The sequence below is a fragment of the Balearica regulorum genome, chromosome 5, assembly GCF_011004875.1.
Source record: "Balearica regulorum gibbericeps isolate bBalReg1 chromosome 5, bBalReg1.pri, whole genome shotgun sequence".
In the NCBI taxonomy this organism is placed as follows: Eukaryota; Metazoa; Chordata; class Aves; order Gruiformes; family Gruidae; genus Balearica; species Balearica regulorum.
Genome location: NC_046188.1, coordinates 28,744,457 through 28,762,433, shown reverse-complemented (window position 1 = coordinate 28,762,433; position 17,977 = coordinate 28,744,457). Strand labels below are relative to the sequence as shown.

Below are 17,977 nucleotides of genomic sequence, written 5' to 3'. Positions count from 1 at the left end.
AGAGAACAAGGAGACACTCCACAAAAAGCCCAAAGAGAAGATGACAAGTGCACACATATACAGAATATAACAATCTTCCTGAAGCACCAGAAAGCATTCCTAATAGATCACTAGACACAGCACACTGTACCATATCAAGGACAACGTGATTGCTAACAAGCCCAAGGAAGCTGGTGGTTTATCCCTTTGAGCTCTATTTTCTTCTATTTCCATTTCTTTAAAAAAGACAAACTTTAAAGTTACAAAAACTTATTTAGAAATTAGTTGCCTTTGTTATTTTCCACAACTTTCAGAGGCAAAACTCATTGATGGTCTCATCTCTCAGAGCTTTCCTGTGCAGAACGAGCAGTTACACAGCTGCATGAGGATTCTTCTTAAACACACACACAAAAATATAAGACATAATAAACAAACATGCTACTTTCTAAAAACAAGATGAAGATAAGAAGGATTTCAGGGTCAAGGCCGCAATACGCAGTGAAAGAGTCAAGGATCTCATGTGGCACAACAAGCAAAGCAAGGGAAATTGCTGCCTACTTGGTAAGTGTGGAAAAAGCTGCTCAATTCCTCGAGCACAAGGAAACAGAAATTCTCAGAGTCATCCTGCACAGACTAAGACGTGAACTTTAGTCTGAACTTGTACTACATATCACACCATATATCTCCACATAAGATGACAAAAATATGCATCTTGACATCTGCAACATCTAATGCCTCATCAAAAGCCCATTCCAGCCACCTGAACTTTTCAGTACTCTGTCTCACTGAAGAACTGGAGACTGAATTCAATCTACAATAAAATATTTTCCAGCTAAAAGCATTACAACAGAGTAATATTAGCTGACTGTAACAAAACAGAAATAGTTAATTTTTGTTTGACTTAGAAATACCACCGGCATACCTTGAAGGATGAAAACAACTGTGTTAGACTAAGCAAAAATATATTATGTTTTAACAAATAACATTTTTCTAGGTAAAAGCTCCCATTTTTATTTTGGGGACTTTTCTAAACCAGTTGCTAAAGAAGAAATTAGAGAATTAAATTCTGCTTCATGTACAGAAAAACTACCAGCTTGTTTACAAGGAAAAGTTAACAAAAAACTGTTTTTACAGAAAAAGTATTCATCCTTTTATTTTGGAAAAGTCAAACACTAACTCAATATATTATACTTACAAAAAGCTAAACTTGATATAGGTTAAAAAAAGCAGCTCTTAGCAGCTAGTAGAGAAGAGCCAAAAAAAAAAAAAAAAGGACTGAGTAGGGTCAATATTCTATCTCACAAATTATTCCTTCTTATTTACCTTAGTTTTAATGACTCCATCATGTGGTTCACAGTGTTGTTTCAGAAAAAGTTTAAGTTTATCACGAGAAAAGAGATGTTTCCTCCGGCTGTATTGGGAAAGAAAGGTAGCATTATCAACTAACATATTTAATTACTGTTTAAGTACAGCTGACAATATGTGCAAGAACACATGTAACAGATCATATGATTGACCTTTTCTCTTTTTCTTAATTATAAATTTACACTACTGTAACTAACAGCTGTTCTTTGCAACTCCAATTCAATTAAAAATTTCCTTATGAACAAAACCAAGCCCAAGTAATACTTAAACAGTTGTTTTATGCATCTGTAATTTTTGTTTTGAAGATCCTGGTATATCCTCTTTTATACACGCACACAGAGACAAACTCCACAGTCTATTCACGCACACTAGATCCTCCACACATTGCTTTCTATCACAGTAGCTTTTAAAATCCCCTAATAAAACTAAAGTCTGGTTGTTTTAGAAGAGGGTAAAAACAAACAAGCAAACAAGGACAGCAAGAAAGCAGCATTCACGTTTCTGAAATGGGGAAGTAAGGCACAGAAGGCTCAAGCCAACAAGTGAGAGGGGTGAATTCACACACTGCTTGGTCAGGCTGCGGCACTCCTCGCTACAGGACAGCGTGCGCTCCAGATGCTTCCTGGCATCCCAGGGAACTCACACGACTTCATGGGAAGGAGAAAAAACAACTACACGGGCGTAGTTAATGATAAAACTAATCTCGATTCCTGCTGGAACTACATGACTTTAAATCACTGAAGGTTTTTTTTCCAAGTAGCCAATTTCTAAAGTTTTGATGCACAACCCACTCAAAAAAAAGTTTAAATTCAACACAAAATTATGTTATTTAAGAAGCAAAAACTTTCTGCAGCTTTCTATTTTAAAGCAGTAGAGCAGTCTGATTACCCATGGCGGCTCCAACATTTCAGACCAGTAATGCTACCACACAGAGAGAGCTCACAACGGCAATAGTTCATCAATATTATAGAACAGGGTTCGCAGACTTCTTTTTGCCTACTCCATCAGTCAGAGCAGTAGGCACAGGTATCAGAAGCAACAGTAGCTCTCATCTGTGTGCCAATGAAAGCAGAGACTTGTAAGGAGTTGGTATCTCTGTAAATACTAGTAAAGCTTGGAACTCTTGCTACAGAAAGCCTGTGAAATGCAGTGTTTTGTTCCAGTGCCTCTAATTCATAGTTCTAGCATATTATTTTAAAATAATGTCATTTTATAGCAAGAACATCTTATGGTGAATTACACAACTTGCACAGTTATAAAGTACAATTTTAACTTTCATGTACTAAATTTTACCTTAGTTGAGATGCTTTAACGATAACAGTTTCATATAGTTCTTTTTTAATAGGTTGGACTTTGTATTTGAACAAAGAAGGATCAATTATGGCTTTCTTCTCCCTAAAAAAAAAAAAAAATATTAAAACATTAACTACAATCACAAAACATCAGTCTTGTATTGTACACATCATGCACAATGAACTTCCTGAAAATACCCAGCCATTTTTAATACAGGCTTTAACTTCCAGTGGTACCAAAGAGGACCTATTCACTTCTGCCAACTTTTCTGCCACTAGATTTAGATCTGCATCAAAGCCAGTTCCTGCAAGGAACAGGAAAAGGGATCGAGGATGCTGGTTTTCATAGTGGGGAGATGGGAGATGAGAAGGGAAGGAAGAACAGAGAGGGAGACAAGTAATGATACATCCCTATCTCTCAGAAAATTGTCTCCTTAATACTGTCAGTACTCATAATGGCAACAGGAAGGCAGGAAAAAGGAGAAAAAGATGATGAGGAAGGAGTCCAAAAGAGAGAGTTAAAGAAAATCAATAAAAGTGCTACCCATAGAGCTGCAGATCACATCTCAGAATGAATAAAAAAACAGGTGGAATGTTTTTCTGAAACATCAATTTAGAAAAAACACCCTCACCAGCAACATTCTGAAAATAACAGGAATCATAAGGCAATGCATCCACATTTTAAAATAAATGCTTATCAAGTTACATGGGGGTTTTGCCCCCCCGAAGTCTACTTCCCTGTTACAACTATCAGCTAGAGAGAACTAGATTTTTTTCCACCTTGTGGAAAATATTTCTTCAGTTTTAACATAACAGCAGCTGTTTTCTTACACCTCTTCCTAGGAGAATAACCACCCAGGTGTGCTGTGCTACCAAACCAAAATTCACTCATTTAAAATACAAAGAGAGGGGTTTTGTCATAGTCAATATACTTTAAATAGCCTGGTATATTTATGGACAGACTTCATGAACAGACTTAAACTACTGAGATTTTCTTTAAATAACGTTGCATTTTGCTATCAAACAACAGAACTAACTTCTCCTAGGCTGGTAAGTTGTAATCAAAAGTTGTATTGCTTTATCAAGAAGAATTCAACCATCATCTTATTCCATCAGTAAGGGAAGGTGAAGAAGTTATGTGGATGAACTAGAAGATTTACAGCTATGCATTTCATCATCGTCAGTCCTTCTGGCATTTTGTAAGTGCTTGAAGGTGGAGTCTGTGACAGAATAAAATAAATCAATATACCACTTGCTATTCTTTACCCTTATGAAGAACACACATGAGATGTAGTGAACTTTGCAAGATTCCTGAACATGAGATTTACTCCAATTCTTATTTTCCCCTCACTAACTCTGTGAAATAGAAGTCCAAAGAAATACAACATTCAGATGCCTAGTAATAAATACATTAATTCATGCAAATTAAGTGTAAAAGAACCAGTACTTATCCACAGTTAGTGTCACTGTAGATGAGAATAATTTGCAAGTTTCTGGAGAAAAATAGTTTATGATGACTAAATGATCAACACAGTTAAAAACAAATGAAGGGACAGAAAAGAAGATTTAGACTTGGAAACAGCAACACGTCTACTACACTGCCTTGCATGATGCTATCCAAGTTAAAATCTCAAGATGAGTCACTCAGACGAACTCAAATTTAAGAAAAATAATAAAAAAAAACCCAACCCAGCTAGTCATATTAGCAAAACAGAGATAAACTGTATAAACAAAGTAATTCAGTATACGCACTGGCAAGATTTTAACATCTCTGCCTGTAATTTTAAGTTATTTAAAAGAGGCTTCGTATTTTGGTCATACCGTGACTTGGTCTTCAGTCTCAAGATCATCTTCAGTCTCAAGATAGGAAAGCTAAAGGAATGAAGGCTGTCGCTAGGAATTTCTGGATAGTATCAAATACAAACTTGTTCCCTCACCATACATCCCTGTGTTTCCAGTCCTTTATTTTAACAAGCTAAAGAAGGACCCAAACAGATAATGTTCAAATACAAAATAAAAGGTATCAGAGTGCCAATGTTATAACAAAAGTATATTAACTTATTTATACATTTTTAATAGATTGTCAGCTCTGATATTGTCTGTAATTGAAAGTAGGGCCCCCAAAATAATCAAATGATTAACTCTTGTATCGTTAACCTTTACTTTTTAGTTTGAGTAAATCCTTCTCACCTTCAGTGGATCACATATAATAGCCCCAACCTAATTTCCAAACACACTAAGTTTTTTCTGCTTAGTTTCTGAGTTTCCAATGATTATCCTAAGAAGTTAACATATTCCCGAAATCCTCCTACATAAATTCAAACGTAAAGTCCAAATTTTGCTGAGTGCATAAGAGGAATAAAAAGGTCATTCACTACACGTAGAAAGTTTTAAAAACTATATAGATTATCTAGTAGCTTTGCAATAAAAGTCATACTATTATTTTTTGTTATATTTTACTTTATAAAGCATTATATAACACACATAGGAGTTAACAAAGATTAGATCCATTTCACAGCAGAGATTCCCTACAGCGGGTCTTTACACAGGACAGCTCTGACAGACCACCAGACCCATAGGAAAGAATAACAGAATGTCTTGTAACTTAGTAGGTGAAAACTGGAACTGACTCACCCCTATTATACCAGTTTCTAGGGCACTCAAGTAAACGTACCTAGGACCTGGCAGAGTCTGGCATTTTTTGAATGAGGTTACTCTGAACCACTGACAGATAATAATCTCATCAGTCCTTCAATTACTTTGGCACAGTAACCACATGACCTGGATATAAATTTCTGCTTACAGTGCTGCTGTATTATATTCAGACAGCATGGCCTTAAGGTAGCTATTGCCAAGAAACTTCTGAGACCTTGTCCTTCTGAGTTACCTTGTCCAGGACATGACTATCTGTATTATATGGTCTGAGTCTTGCTGGAGCTATCCATATCTTGCAGTATTAATAGAACTAGAAAAATTGCACAGAAAAATACTGAGGGTTAGAGGATCAGGAATGCATCTAAAAATGAATGCTGTCCTTTTCCAAAAGGAGGCAGTGGCATTTCTTCCTGTCTTTGACTAAGTTTGGGAATGGAAAAAGCTCCCTTGAAGAATGCTTGCTAAATAATGCAACGATTTATGGTGTCCTTATGCTCCAATGCAAGCCTTACACAGAGGTAATATGTCAGCATATTGATCCTGATAGAAAAGCAGGCCTCTGCCCACCTTTGAAGGTTGTTGCTGCCAAGGTACTTTACACTGAGCGATTACAACTGTGCATTTGGAACTGCAAATGTTTTCTGGAATCTGACTAAAACTTCAACACAGAAATACAGCAACCTGAAGACTGAGAACAGTGCACTGGTTATACTGCTCTAGGGACAAGACAACAGCGCTTTGCAACAAAATCCTGACTTCGAACCTTTTGATGAAGATTTTAAGTTGCCTTTGATCCAGTACTTTGGTCTTTCCTTACAATACAAAGTGGACTAAAATCTACCACTGTTGTTATCAGATTCAGGGGATGGAAGGATGAGAGAGGAAAGGAAAGGGGAAAGATAAGAATTCAAGATGAGGAAAGATTTGTTCTACTGAAGACATTGTATAGCTTTGTTAACAAGCTATGACCGCACTTTTTGAAATATCCTATTCTTAATTTCTTTTCCAAATAGAGGCAGAAAACAAGGTTGAAGGTGGTAAAAAAATCTGGATGGTAAGGTTCCACTGGCATTATTTCCAAAAAACTTTTTGTTACCTCTACTTGCACCCCAAAATTTGCAGAAACAATTAACACTTCCCTAAAATCAAGATGATGCTCCAAATTGAATAAACACCCAAGTTTACTGCCACGAACCAGCCAGCAAGCAAAAAAGAAATTTTTCTTCTAGTATTTCTAATGTGGTTGATGGTTCACATTACTCATAGCCCTGGCAGAAGGAATACCATGAATTAAGTTGCAGGTAGTATTGCACATATTAGGCAGTACAGGGCCCTCAATCTCCAGTCTGCTGCTGAATGCTCAAGCGAAGGCAAGAGTTCAGCCTTACTCCTCAGTCTAGTAGTTTAAGGTATGAACAATGCTATTCTATGACGACCACTATCCTATGGTGCCAGAGCAGGTCCCAGGGCAGAGCATCAGCTAAGACCCAAGAAGGTTGCTACCTTTTGCTTTGCAATCCAGGCCTTAAAAGGCAGCCTGTTTTTCTGAGGGAGCACAGGAGTGAGAGTGTCCTGGCCTCTTTCTCCCTCTACAACCTCAGCTTTTACTGCAGAACACAATAAAAAAAGGTCAGCAGGAACACTTGTACGGAACGTGTGGCTATTTCTGCCCCATGCAGACAGAAGCAGGGTCAGAGAAAGGTTGGGATCTCTAATGACATCTATTTTCAGTTAAGATTCTCTAGCCTTACAGATTCTTTAGGAAAAATATTTGCAGATGGCCCATCAATCTGTGCTGTGCTCCCCTCCCCCTCTCACAAACACACCGAGCATCTGCTGTACCATTGTTTAACGGCACTGCAGCTTTGCATGAAGGCTGGCTCTCAAAACCTGGAGATTTGCGTGCAGACAGAGGCAGAACTGTGGTTCTGCGCTTATCAACTTGACATTGGTCCCAAGGCGAATAACATCCATACTCTCCACATCCAAGTTTCTCCGTAAACCGCAAGATATAGTCCCTAAAGGACTAGGGCTGCAAAACGATGTCATTCAGTTCAGTGAGATTTCTCATTGTATGAGTAAGAGTATAATGTCAGATGCCAATATACAAAAACTGTCAGCAATGCTTTACTTTCAGATAGGTTTTACAGGTACAGCAAATAATACTTTCCAAGTTTGCACCCAGAAACTAACTGGAGTGTTATTACACTCTTGCATTCATTATTAGAAGACTCACTTAAAACTTCCAGTAAGCATTTTAAATCTGTAAGAGGTTTGGAATTTAAGCCTGTACCATAAATGTTTGTTAGGTATGTCACAGAACAGTGTTTCAAAAGATTGTATATTCTCACAACTTTCTCTAAGAGAAAGAAATTATTTTCCTTCCCTTCTCTGCATTGTCAAAATAAGTAATCAGCTGGGGAGAACCACTGACTGGGAGTGTAAGATTCAGTCTTACTACCAGCTCTGCATGCATGGAAGTGACAGCAATATAAAGGGATCAATCCCACAGTCAGCTCTGTGCATGCCTGCATTATTTCAAGAATAACCTCCTTTCAAATGCCATATGCCTTGTGGAACACAGAAAATGCATTTATTTTCTCAAAGATGTAGAGCCTCTTCATGAACAACTTGGACGCTGCCTTCAAGAGACAGCAGAGAATTTAAAAAATTCTTTATCCCATGTTATTTTCTTGGCTAAGTGAGGAGCTCCACCCTAGCTATTCAAGGTATGTCAGGACATGGAAGTCCTCAAGCAGCTATCAATGAGAATAAGTTACGCATCCATGTGACATCTGAAAGCCAATGACAGTTCATGTAAAGCCTGTATCTTGCTAGATACAAGGCTGGGGCCCACTTCGAACCCTTGTCTTTCATCAAGATTGTGCTTATGAAGCACAGAAATCTCTCTTCCCATTATACAGTTAGGATAAGCTGCATATATAAGCTCAATTACTGGTCAGTAAAGGGATACTCCAAACTAAACACAACTACATCCAAGAAGCTCTTACGCAGTGTTATTAAGCTAGTCTAGCCTATAGGTTGTTCCTTAAGACAAGACACACATTGCTGCCCTGCACCTAAAATCATAATCAAATCCATAAAATATGATGGTATATATTTATATGGACACACACACACAATGAGGAAAGCTTTGTACATTCTTATGTTTTGGACACAAACACATTAAGTCTCCGAGAAGACTTTTCAGAGTTCCAGTAAGAGCATGTCCTCTTATTATAAGGCAATCTCAACTCTGAGTCCCATGATGGCAGTGAAGTAACACATCACGCTAAGTAGTGCCAGACTGTGGAAATGCAGAACATTACTGCAATTTTCCAAGCTATAGCAGCACAGAGAGGACTAGTGATAGACATACATGGCTCTTACATCATTTCTCAACAGAAACACTGTCATTCCAAACAGATGAACAATGGTTATCCTGTAGGTACTCCATTTCTCACAACATACAGTTCTCTGGTGGATTACACATAGCATAACTGGCACCTGTGAATATTCAGCTTGTCACCTTCAGCTGGCTGAACACTCAGGATCCATACAGATCAAATAATTTGTTTCAGTCAGACCCTGCCACATCTGCTTTAGTCTCATTTCCACCCAGCCCAAATGCTTTATACTGTAAAAGTATCATTTACCCATTTTGTGCAGCGCTATTGTGCGTTTCTGAGTCGTCACTGTCGCTGATGACAATTGTGTCTCCGTCAGCACTGCTGGTGTGGCCGTTCGACATTCCATTATGATGGGCTGGAGCTATGACTTCCAAAATCTTACACTGCAACCTAAAATAAAACACAGACATTTATTACCATCAAAGTGTTTCACTACTGCAAGGAGTCTAAAGTTGTAGCAGGTGTTATTTTAAGAACACATATATAACTGAACATTGTATTGTCTACTAAATAAGTAAATAATACCTAAGAGCCTTGCACTGAAATACTAGGTACAATATTAATTTCATGAGTTCCATCTAATAAATGAACAAATTCATCTACTTACACAGCTATCAGCTTCACTATTCAGGACAAAAGAAAAAATCAAGCCACTAGTAGAATGATTTGTAGTTGTGAATTTTTTTCCAGTTCTCACTTAAGTAAACTGAAAGTTAACTTAATGTGTTACTTTAAAACTAGACCCCAAATCTTTTACATTTGTTTTGATAGTAGTCTAAGAAAAGCAAAAGATTTTCAGATCCCAAAGTATTTTTACTTATAAGAGATCATCTTCTACTGCTGTCAATGACCTAAATAAACAAGGCTGAAATGATTATTATGCATCTAATCTTAATAATGGCCCATTTATCTGCTGACACATATTAAGGCTCCATCTGGCATGCACACAATTGACAAAACAAGTCCATCCCTTTGCCATCCCAAATGCTAGTTATAAAAGGCAGAATTAACTACATATTAAAAGTATAATTAATCATCACTTCATGCTGGGTAACTGTATTATAGCTGGTTCTCAACCACTAACTTTCACCCCTTTCTGGAATTCCATGGTTCATATTCTTTAGTTTTATCTCCTAAAACCATGTCTGCTTCGTGAAAATTAACTATTGCAGTCAATGGATGCTGTCACATACTACCACTAAAAGCTCAAAGGGTGGGGGGAGAAAGAACACATAATAATTCTCTTCTCTGGGCACCAAACACTGTCACTTGAAATTAATAAAATGGAGAATACATGAAGCACAGGAGTTGAATTCTTGTGACATCATGCTTAATTTAAAAACAAACCCCCAACAAATCTGTGACAGACAAATTCTAAGCGTTCTTCTCTCTGAAGACTGGCAAAAAGGAAATAATGTCAAAATACTTCTTAAACACTTCTTTCTGCAAACAGACCATACTATCCAAAATCTGCACACACAGAGGGGAGGGGAAAAAAAAAAAGAAAAAAAAGAAAAAGAGGGAGGGCAGAGCGAGAAAAGTTGAAAACATTAAAATATCCTAGGTGGTTTTCATTTGTGAACTTAGCTAGGACCAGTAACACAGTTAGTGCCTGTAGCTGTCCTCCCCAAACCTCTCTCCAACAGGCAAAGCGCTCCAGGATGATCCAACAGGGTATGTTATTTAAAAAAAATATAATTAAAAACTTTAAAAATCCCAGCTTATTAACATCTTCACATACTCCTAAAGGCAACGATATGACCAATGCTTAATTATCCACATGCAGAGACAGCCTGAGTCTGCTGTACTTGCTGACCGCAGGCACGCTGCCATTCCAATACAGCCAGCCCGGTTTCCAAAGCTGCCTGGTTTGGGGCTGAAAAACACGTTTTCCTGGTGAGTGGAGCCCAAGCTAATTAACTGTGCAAATCTAAAGAGACTCTGTGTAAAGAACCAAGAGCACCCAAGTATGTAATGGAGACAGAGCCTAGTGGCTGTTGAGAAAATAAGTTCAAGTCCAACAAGGCTTATTAAGGTCTGGCCCAGCACCAGACTCCCACTGAGTTCTAAGAGAAAAGTCTATCATTACAGTATCTTGGTTTTCCAATATTCAAAACATCACAGCCTCCCCTTCATACTACATAATATGGAGCTGACCATATGGCAGAATGCATATTGTTATGCTGGGGGTTTTTTTTTAATCCAACAGAGATCACCTGCTAAAGACAACTTCTTAGTACAATTATTTTTGTTTCAGATTATAAAATATATTTCCTAGAGAGTTCAAGTCAATTTAAAAAACACTTCTAAATTAATTTCTAATAGAAAATAATCAAAAGCACCAACGCTTAAGGCTACTTTTTTCCTAATCTGTTTGCAATTTGAAGACCACTAGAGGGAGCGCATATACACTAAATGTGCAATCACAGTAAAACAGCCACATGAAAGCTAAATCCCAATCTACGCTACCCAATGCCACGAAAGGACAAAGAGGCTAAAACATACACACACACGCACGAATCGATCCTCCTGGACAAAAAGACTTGAGTATTTAGTCACCGAGTATTTAACCAACACTTAATTTACCTGCTTATCCATCGGACAGCCCTGTAATTTACAGGGTATCACATCTCCTTCTGTAAGAATGAAAGTTATATATTCTATATACTTGATTTGGTAAGTAACAAAATCCCCAATACGGCTGCCTTTTTTTTTTTTTTTTAAATTATTAAACAGGGAGAATGACTAATGGAATAAGCTATCACAGAAAGCAAGTGATTCTTCATCCTCTGTGCCTTCACTCAAATAATTACCAGAAATCTTTGGGGAAGGAATCAAGTGAAACACACATTACCTGGCTCAATAAAAGCATAATCCAATGAAATTCAATGGTTACTGATAGACGAGGGATTAAAGAAAGTGATGCAACCGTTCCTTCTGGCATTAAAGAAATAATAATCTACGAAGAAAGACTTTTTTTTTAGCCTTGCTACAGTCAAGTCATGGCTAGTAGCAGGCAATTCCCTGGGCTAAGAGAGGCAAAGACACTTTGCTTCTAGTGCGAATGAAGGTCTGCTCTTCTCAATAACCTAATCATTCCCCACGTTCACTTATTACAACTCTTGTATCATAAGGCACATAAAACAGCAGAGCTGAACGCTGAAGCAAGAGAAGTCAAGCACACTACTTGCAATACTTTCTAAAAAGGATACCTTAAGATCTTTACAGAGCTTATGTCAAAGTAAAACCACGCTCACTCATTATTTCCCATAAAATAAGAACTTGGGGCACCTCAATCTAAAAAGACAGCAATGTTAAAGTAAATAAATACATACCCAAATATCCCCCTCAGTCAAGAAGCACTTTTTTCAAATAACAGTAAATATTGTGAAAAAGGTTACAGCCACACTAAGTGAACCCCAAAGGTACTCAGAAAAGGATCAGATAAATTGAGAATAGAGTCATCATGAACTTTGACACAATAGTCCCAGCAACTCTAGCTCAGACACTGACAGGCAAAAGCTAGAACAGTAAACCTGCAAAAGAATTACCCCATACTCCAACAGTTTTGCATACCCCTTTCTGCACTACAGGCTGCTATCAACAGGGTACAGGTCCTCTGACCTGTCCCAAAGATGGCCTTTAGATTCACAGCTCAGAAACCAAGCTCTTTGAGGTCCTCTTCTGTTATGGTAAAGGTTCCAGAAGTACTTCGCCTATATGACTAAATCTGTTGTTTTTTGAAGACCGACCACCACCACAGGAGCCAAAAAGTTTTAAACACAGAGGAGACATCACTTGTGTTTTTGTTTTTTGTTTTTTGTTTTTTTTTTTTTTTTTTTAAATACCAGTGCACATCATCTTCTCTCTCAAATGAAAACTACTGAGATCTTCGATTTAATTCCATGAATTTTGGGTAGGGCTGGTCAGCTTCACAGGTGAAAGAACATAACTGACCCCAGCAATCTAATGGCAAGAGACACTGACTGGAGACTGTGGCACAGGACAGAGTTTCTCTGGAAACCCAACTCCATTAGTCTCTAGAAAAGCAATTCTGGGCTGTGCTTGGAAGACCAGCTTAACACAACTAGAAGTAAACTTTAAGGTAGGACTGACCCTTGTCACTCCCAGAAGAACAGTAAGGAAGCGGCAGGCTGAAGGTGTACAAAAGCAAAGTGCACCTGCAGCCCCAGGCTGCTGCTCCATGACATGCGGAGATGACTTTACAATTCAACACTGCCAAAAGGGGGAAATCGTCCCTTGCCACTCCTTCCTCCAGCCACATACCTGCTACAGAGCTTGGGTATTTTTAGCTCTGGCCCTCAGTATCATCTATTGATTGCCATAAATTGAATTCACTCACAGAAAAAAAAACAAACCCAAAACCAAACCAAACAACAAAACAAAACAAAACACCAAACAAACCAAAACTAACCCAACGTGACGAGCTGGCTAAGTTACTATCAGCTACTTCAAACTGCTCACTGAGGGATCTAATGAACTACAGCATATCCAAGAGGCAAATATTGGCCACAGCCCAAAGCAGAGAAGAAAGGAGAAGTAGTAAGACTTCCCTCACTTAGAGGCCCTGAGACACTAATTTATTGAGTAGCTCAGTATTTTATCATTCCTAACTGAAACATGACATCCAGGCAAACAAACACTGGGTCACAGGGAAACTACACACCTAACAAGGTAGTTGGGCAAGACAGTTGGTACCTGCTTCAAATGTACCAGTAGTCCAAGGTGAGCGTTATTCAGGAAACTCCAGAACAAAGGGTAAGCATAACTTAGTTGCCACATTTCTCTTTCATTCAGCTGAGCAACTGAAAGGCACATAAACAAGCTATCACAAGTTGCAGGACAAGCAGGTATCTCCATCTACCTCTGCTGAAGCAGTAGAGCACCACAATTTGAAGAGGAGAAACAGAAGTTCCACTCCACTACGTAACGGGCCAAAAAACAGCCATCACAGGATGTCAAGCAGAAACCTTAACCCTGTAATTATTAGCATTTTCATTTACTTGGAGAAGTTCTTCCCAAATGCTGAGTAGGCCTTTACATCCAGCCAAGGCTGGAGTTAGAAGCTGTGAATGGAGAGACCACTTCTCACTGCCCATCAGCTGAGTGTTCTGCACAACAGCTTTTGATCTGGCCAGCACGATAGAGATATAGTTTGGCACTCTGCTATGTCCTCATTTCAAGTCAAAAACCAAGATCCCTTGAAGGCCCAGGTGAGTTATAAACATGCCTCCAAATGCTTTACAATAAGCAAACAAAACCCATCCCTTGGATGTAGAAGGCTGTTTCAAATGGGGCGGTGGGGGAATATTGCAATACTTTGAGGCCAACTTTTAATATAAAGAAAACAGTGATCAGCAAGTCAGAAGCAAAAAGAAATTAGCTTTTTAAAACAGACACCCAAATGAATGCAAACGTTTTCAAATGCCAAAATTAAAAAAAGCACACCTTCTCTAATAGTATGTAAACTTAACTCAATACAGAAAACCCCAGAAATAATAGAAGCTATGGCAGCAAGTACCAAGAAGTACCGAAAAGCTATAGCCTCATTCTGTTTTGTCAGCTTTTAGTAAGTTTTTAAGAAGTAAATGTCACGTAAGTGCAGTAACTCATATCCTTGTCCTAACAGTTCTCATACACTTGAAAGTAATTAGAGAGATAAAAGTGAGACAAGATCTGAAGGAATAACTGACATCTTTTACTAAGCTAACTGGTACAGTTTAATGCACACACAAAACAAAAGCACGCAACAAGGAGACAGTTTTATGCACGTTAATGGCTTTCTGAAGTACAGTAAGAGCTGCTATTTTCGAGTTTAGCATCTTCATTTGCCTGTCAAGTTACAGGTAAGACGGTATGCTTCCAAGAAACTAGAAAGCAGCATGTTTCTGCTTAGGGCAAGAGAATCCTATATACACAGTAGCTGTCTCCTGTGGTATTAGGACAGCACTAACAGTATATGCATCGTTGACTGCCCAGCCTTCGGTTCAAAGTATTGTACTGATTTAAAAAAACAACCAGACAACACCACAGAAGTCATAAAACAAACAAACCAAACCCCATATCTTTAAATTCATAGTTATAGAAATAGAGAGTATGCAAAGAAATAAGAGCTAACAGAGATCGGCAGCACCCAAAAATAGTTGTAACAGCTGTTCAACAATCTATAAGAAAGGAGCTGCAGGTTCTCTCCCAGATATCATCATCTCATAGCTTCCATTAGTCAAATACAAATGTATTTGTTAGTCAACAAATGCAAATATATTTATATCCCAAAGGACTCAAGGGCAGCGGAACATGAATTCCTTACACGTGATTTTTCTAGGCCAGGAGTTGACTGATCCTTAAACGGCAATGCTGGAAGAATGCAAACTGTGCTTACTCTATGAATAGGTTAGCTGCTCTCTAGTACTGTCAGCTATGTTGTTTCATAAGCACCACACTAAACTTTGCTACTAGAATTCAACTTTACCTTTTGAAATAAAGAAAGAAACTTTCTTTGTATGCAGGAACTCATGCTGAAGCCTTACCACTACAAAAACACACTATAACTTTCTGATTCTGTAGACATTAGCACCAGTGCCTCTGCATCCAGATGGCTTCGAAACCTACATGTCAAAGGGGAAAATTTGTTGGTGGACTAGAAAATAATTTAAATTCACTGGAACTCATTAAAGTCTAAACACGGAAAACACTTTGCCTTTACTACCTAGTGGTCTTATATTAACTTATCCTAGTTCTCAGAAGACATATATACATACACACACACACATATATATAGCAACTAATACCTTGTTCCCAGTTTGAATGAAAAAGATGGAAAAATTAGCTATAATCTTATCTCCTACAAGGATTAACTTCCACCATCCCAACTCCATAGGAGCTAGACATAGTCATGGCTAGCAACACACTTCTTGTGCCCCAGTTAAGACTTACAGAGATGAAAACAGTATGCAAAGCTTTTAATTGGCCTAATGCAGTGCTTAATCCACTATGAACAGTCCTAAAGCACTGGGACACCAGCCGAACAATTGATGAGTTAAAAAAAGAAGTTTCACTTACAAAGTTGCACTCTGATTATCTACATTTCCTACAGCTTGGCAACGGTCAACATCAGATCATCCAGCAGAGAAAGGATGTTAACCTACCTAATGGACGATCAGATGCAGCACTCCTCCTAACAGAGGACTTCATCTACTACTTCTGTAAATAGGTCCAATTTAAAAACACTGTGTTCCCTTAAAGCATTCTAGTGTTGCCTGCTCACAGACATTAGGCTAGTATTCTTTTGCAGTGGTGTCATCTAGTGGTCAAATTCAATGAAAAAAAAAAAAAACAAACCCTTTTTTATATGTCACATTCTATATGTTTTCTTCCTTCTTCTATACTACCTTTAAGCAAACTATTTCAGTTTGCAGGTGGTTGACTTTTTAATTAAGTTCCGTACTAATTGTCGGACAACAACTGGTTGTTCCGCATCCTTCATGGGGAAGGGAAGGCATCATCACATAAGCTATTTTTAAGGCTGGGGGAGGGGAAGCTAAAGAGCTAGTGGAGTTGTCCAACCTAAAACCTCAGATCTCTTCACTGCTCAAGTCGGACTGCAAGCTTACAGATTAATTAACTAATTATCGCACTGCTCACTTGTGGACCCTAATAAAGACAGCCATGATTTCTTGTGATAGCGTCTAGTCTCAGAACACTGATGATAAGTCACAACTGGTTGTTTACACATGCTTTAAATCTAGTCTTTCCTCTGACAAAATAAAATAATTTAAAAAAAAAAAAAAAGCACACTGCTGACCTCAAGGAGAAAGGAAGAAAGGAACAGGTCCAACAGCTGAGCGAGTTACACAGTTGTAGGTTTTACTTGGCTGGTCTCAGGCATTCACTGAGGTTGTTTCAGGTAGGCCTTCCACACCATGTAGTTCCAACTTTCAGGTAACTGACTTCAACTAACTCACCAAGATGTTGAGAATCAATTTCACAAGTTTTAAGTAGCAATAATACAAGACAGTACTGAGGCAGCAACAAATGGACAAGTTACTGCCAATGAGGATGGTATGGGTCTTAAACTTTCAGTTCTGAAACTCAAATATAGGAAGCAATTCCAGCGATGTGGTCAACATTTTTCCCCTGCTTCAATAAAGTGTGCACTGCAACATTAGCTGCTTATTTTACATCCTAACCGACCATGGTTAACGTGAAATATTCCTCTATTTTTCCTCCCAACAAAATCTCAAATAATTACCATGCCTTTTTCAATAAATTACTTTCCATAAACAGCAATCTGACATTCTAAATAACAGTAGTGTCAGCTGTTTTCAATTCCTTGGCAACTCAGACAAACTTGAACTTAATTTGAGATTAAGTTTTCTGTCTATATTATATGATATTTCTGACCAATGTTTCAAATAATAATTGTGTCTCTTATGAAGGCAGTACTAGGAAAACATCGTTACACAACTCCTATGGTTCTTTAACTGGGAATCCAAGCACCTCATGTTCTAAATTATAGCACAGCTGCCACTTTGGAGAAAACTCAGCCCCGCTTTGGCCAGAAGAGCTGGACACGTACAAACCAAGAGAGCTGACCATTTTTAATCAAGACATCATCTGGAAGAGTTGAAGAGCAAGGAGAATTATCTCCTTGTTGCCTCTACTAGATTACCAAATTGCACGCATCATTTTCAGAGACTGCCTGAACAAGTCACATCATAGGACTGGGGGGCTTTCTCTGCAATTTCTTTCTGGTTGATAAGAGCAGTTAAGACACCAGACATACCAAAACAACAGGAAGACAGAATATCTCCCAAACTCTTTGAGTTCCTCCTACCAGACCTCAGCAACAAGGCGGAAGCAGCCAAATTCAAAACTGAGCAGCACAACAAAAGACTAGAAACCAGAAGAGCCCGATAGGGACATAAGACCAGAAAAAGCAATGGAACAGCCGATTCTGCAACAACCAGAACACACAAACTGAATAAAAGAACCACCAGTTGCAAAAAAATCCTCTGCCTAGCTTCTGCACAAAGCGCTTGCCCTCTTACTCTTTCTAGATCACCTGTCCATTGCTCACAGTACTACAGACTACTTCATATGCTCAAGATAAAAACATTTACATTAAGTCAAAATGCTAACCCTTCTAGTATTTGGGTTCCCTCTCATTTACTTTGTTCAGTATCTAGAAAGCTGCATTAAAGCAATCTATCTACAAGAATATTACATGTGCAAATTTAGGACCTATAATATATC

The 17,977-nt window shown here is 38.3% G+C and overlaps 1 protein-coding gene across 3 annotated transcripts in view; it reads right to left on the bottom strand.

Annotated features, from left to right (window-relative positions):
* The window catches only part of BAZ1A (bromodomain adjacent to zinc finger domain 1A), a 65,920-nt gene that overhangs the window by 35,261 nt on the left and 12,682 nt on the right, over nt 1-17,977 (bottom strand). For all 3 annotated transcript variants that reach the window (XM_075753983.1, XM_075753985.1, XM_075753984.1), the window contains 3 exons: nt 8,948-9,091; nt 2,638-2,739; nt 1,303-1,390 (listed from right to left, as the gene is read on the bottom strand). In XM_075753983.1, the coding sequence (XP_075610098.1) occupies nt 1,303-1,390; nt 2,638-2,739; nt 8,948-9,091 (334 nt within the window). The remainder of the gene's footprint in view (nt 1-1,302; nt 1,391-2,637; nt 2,740-8,947; nt 9,092-17,977) is intronic.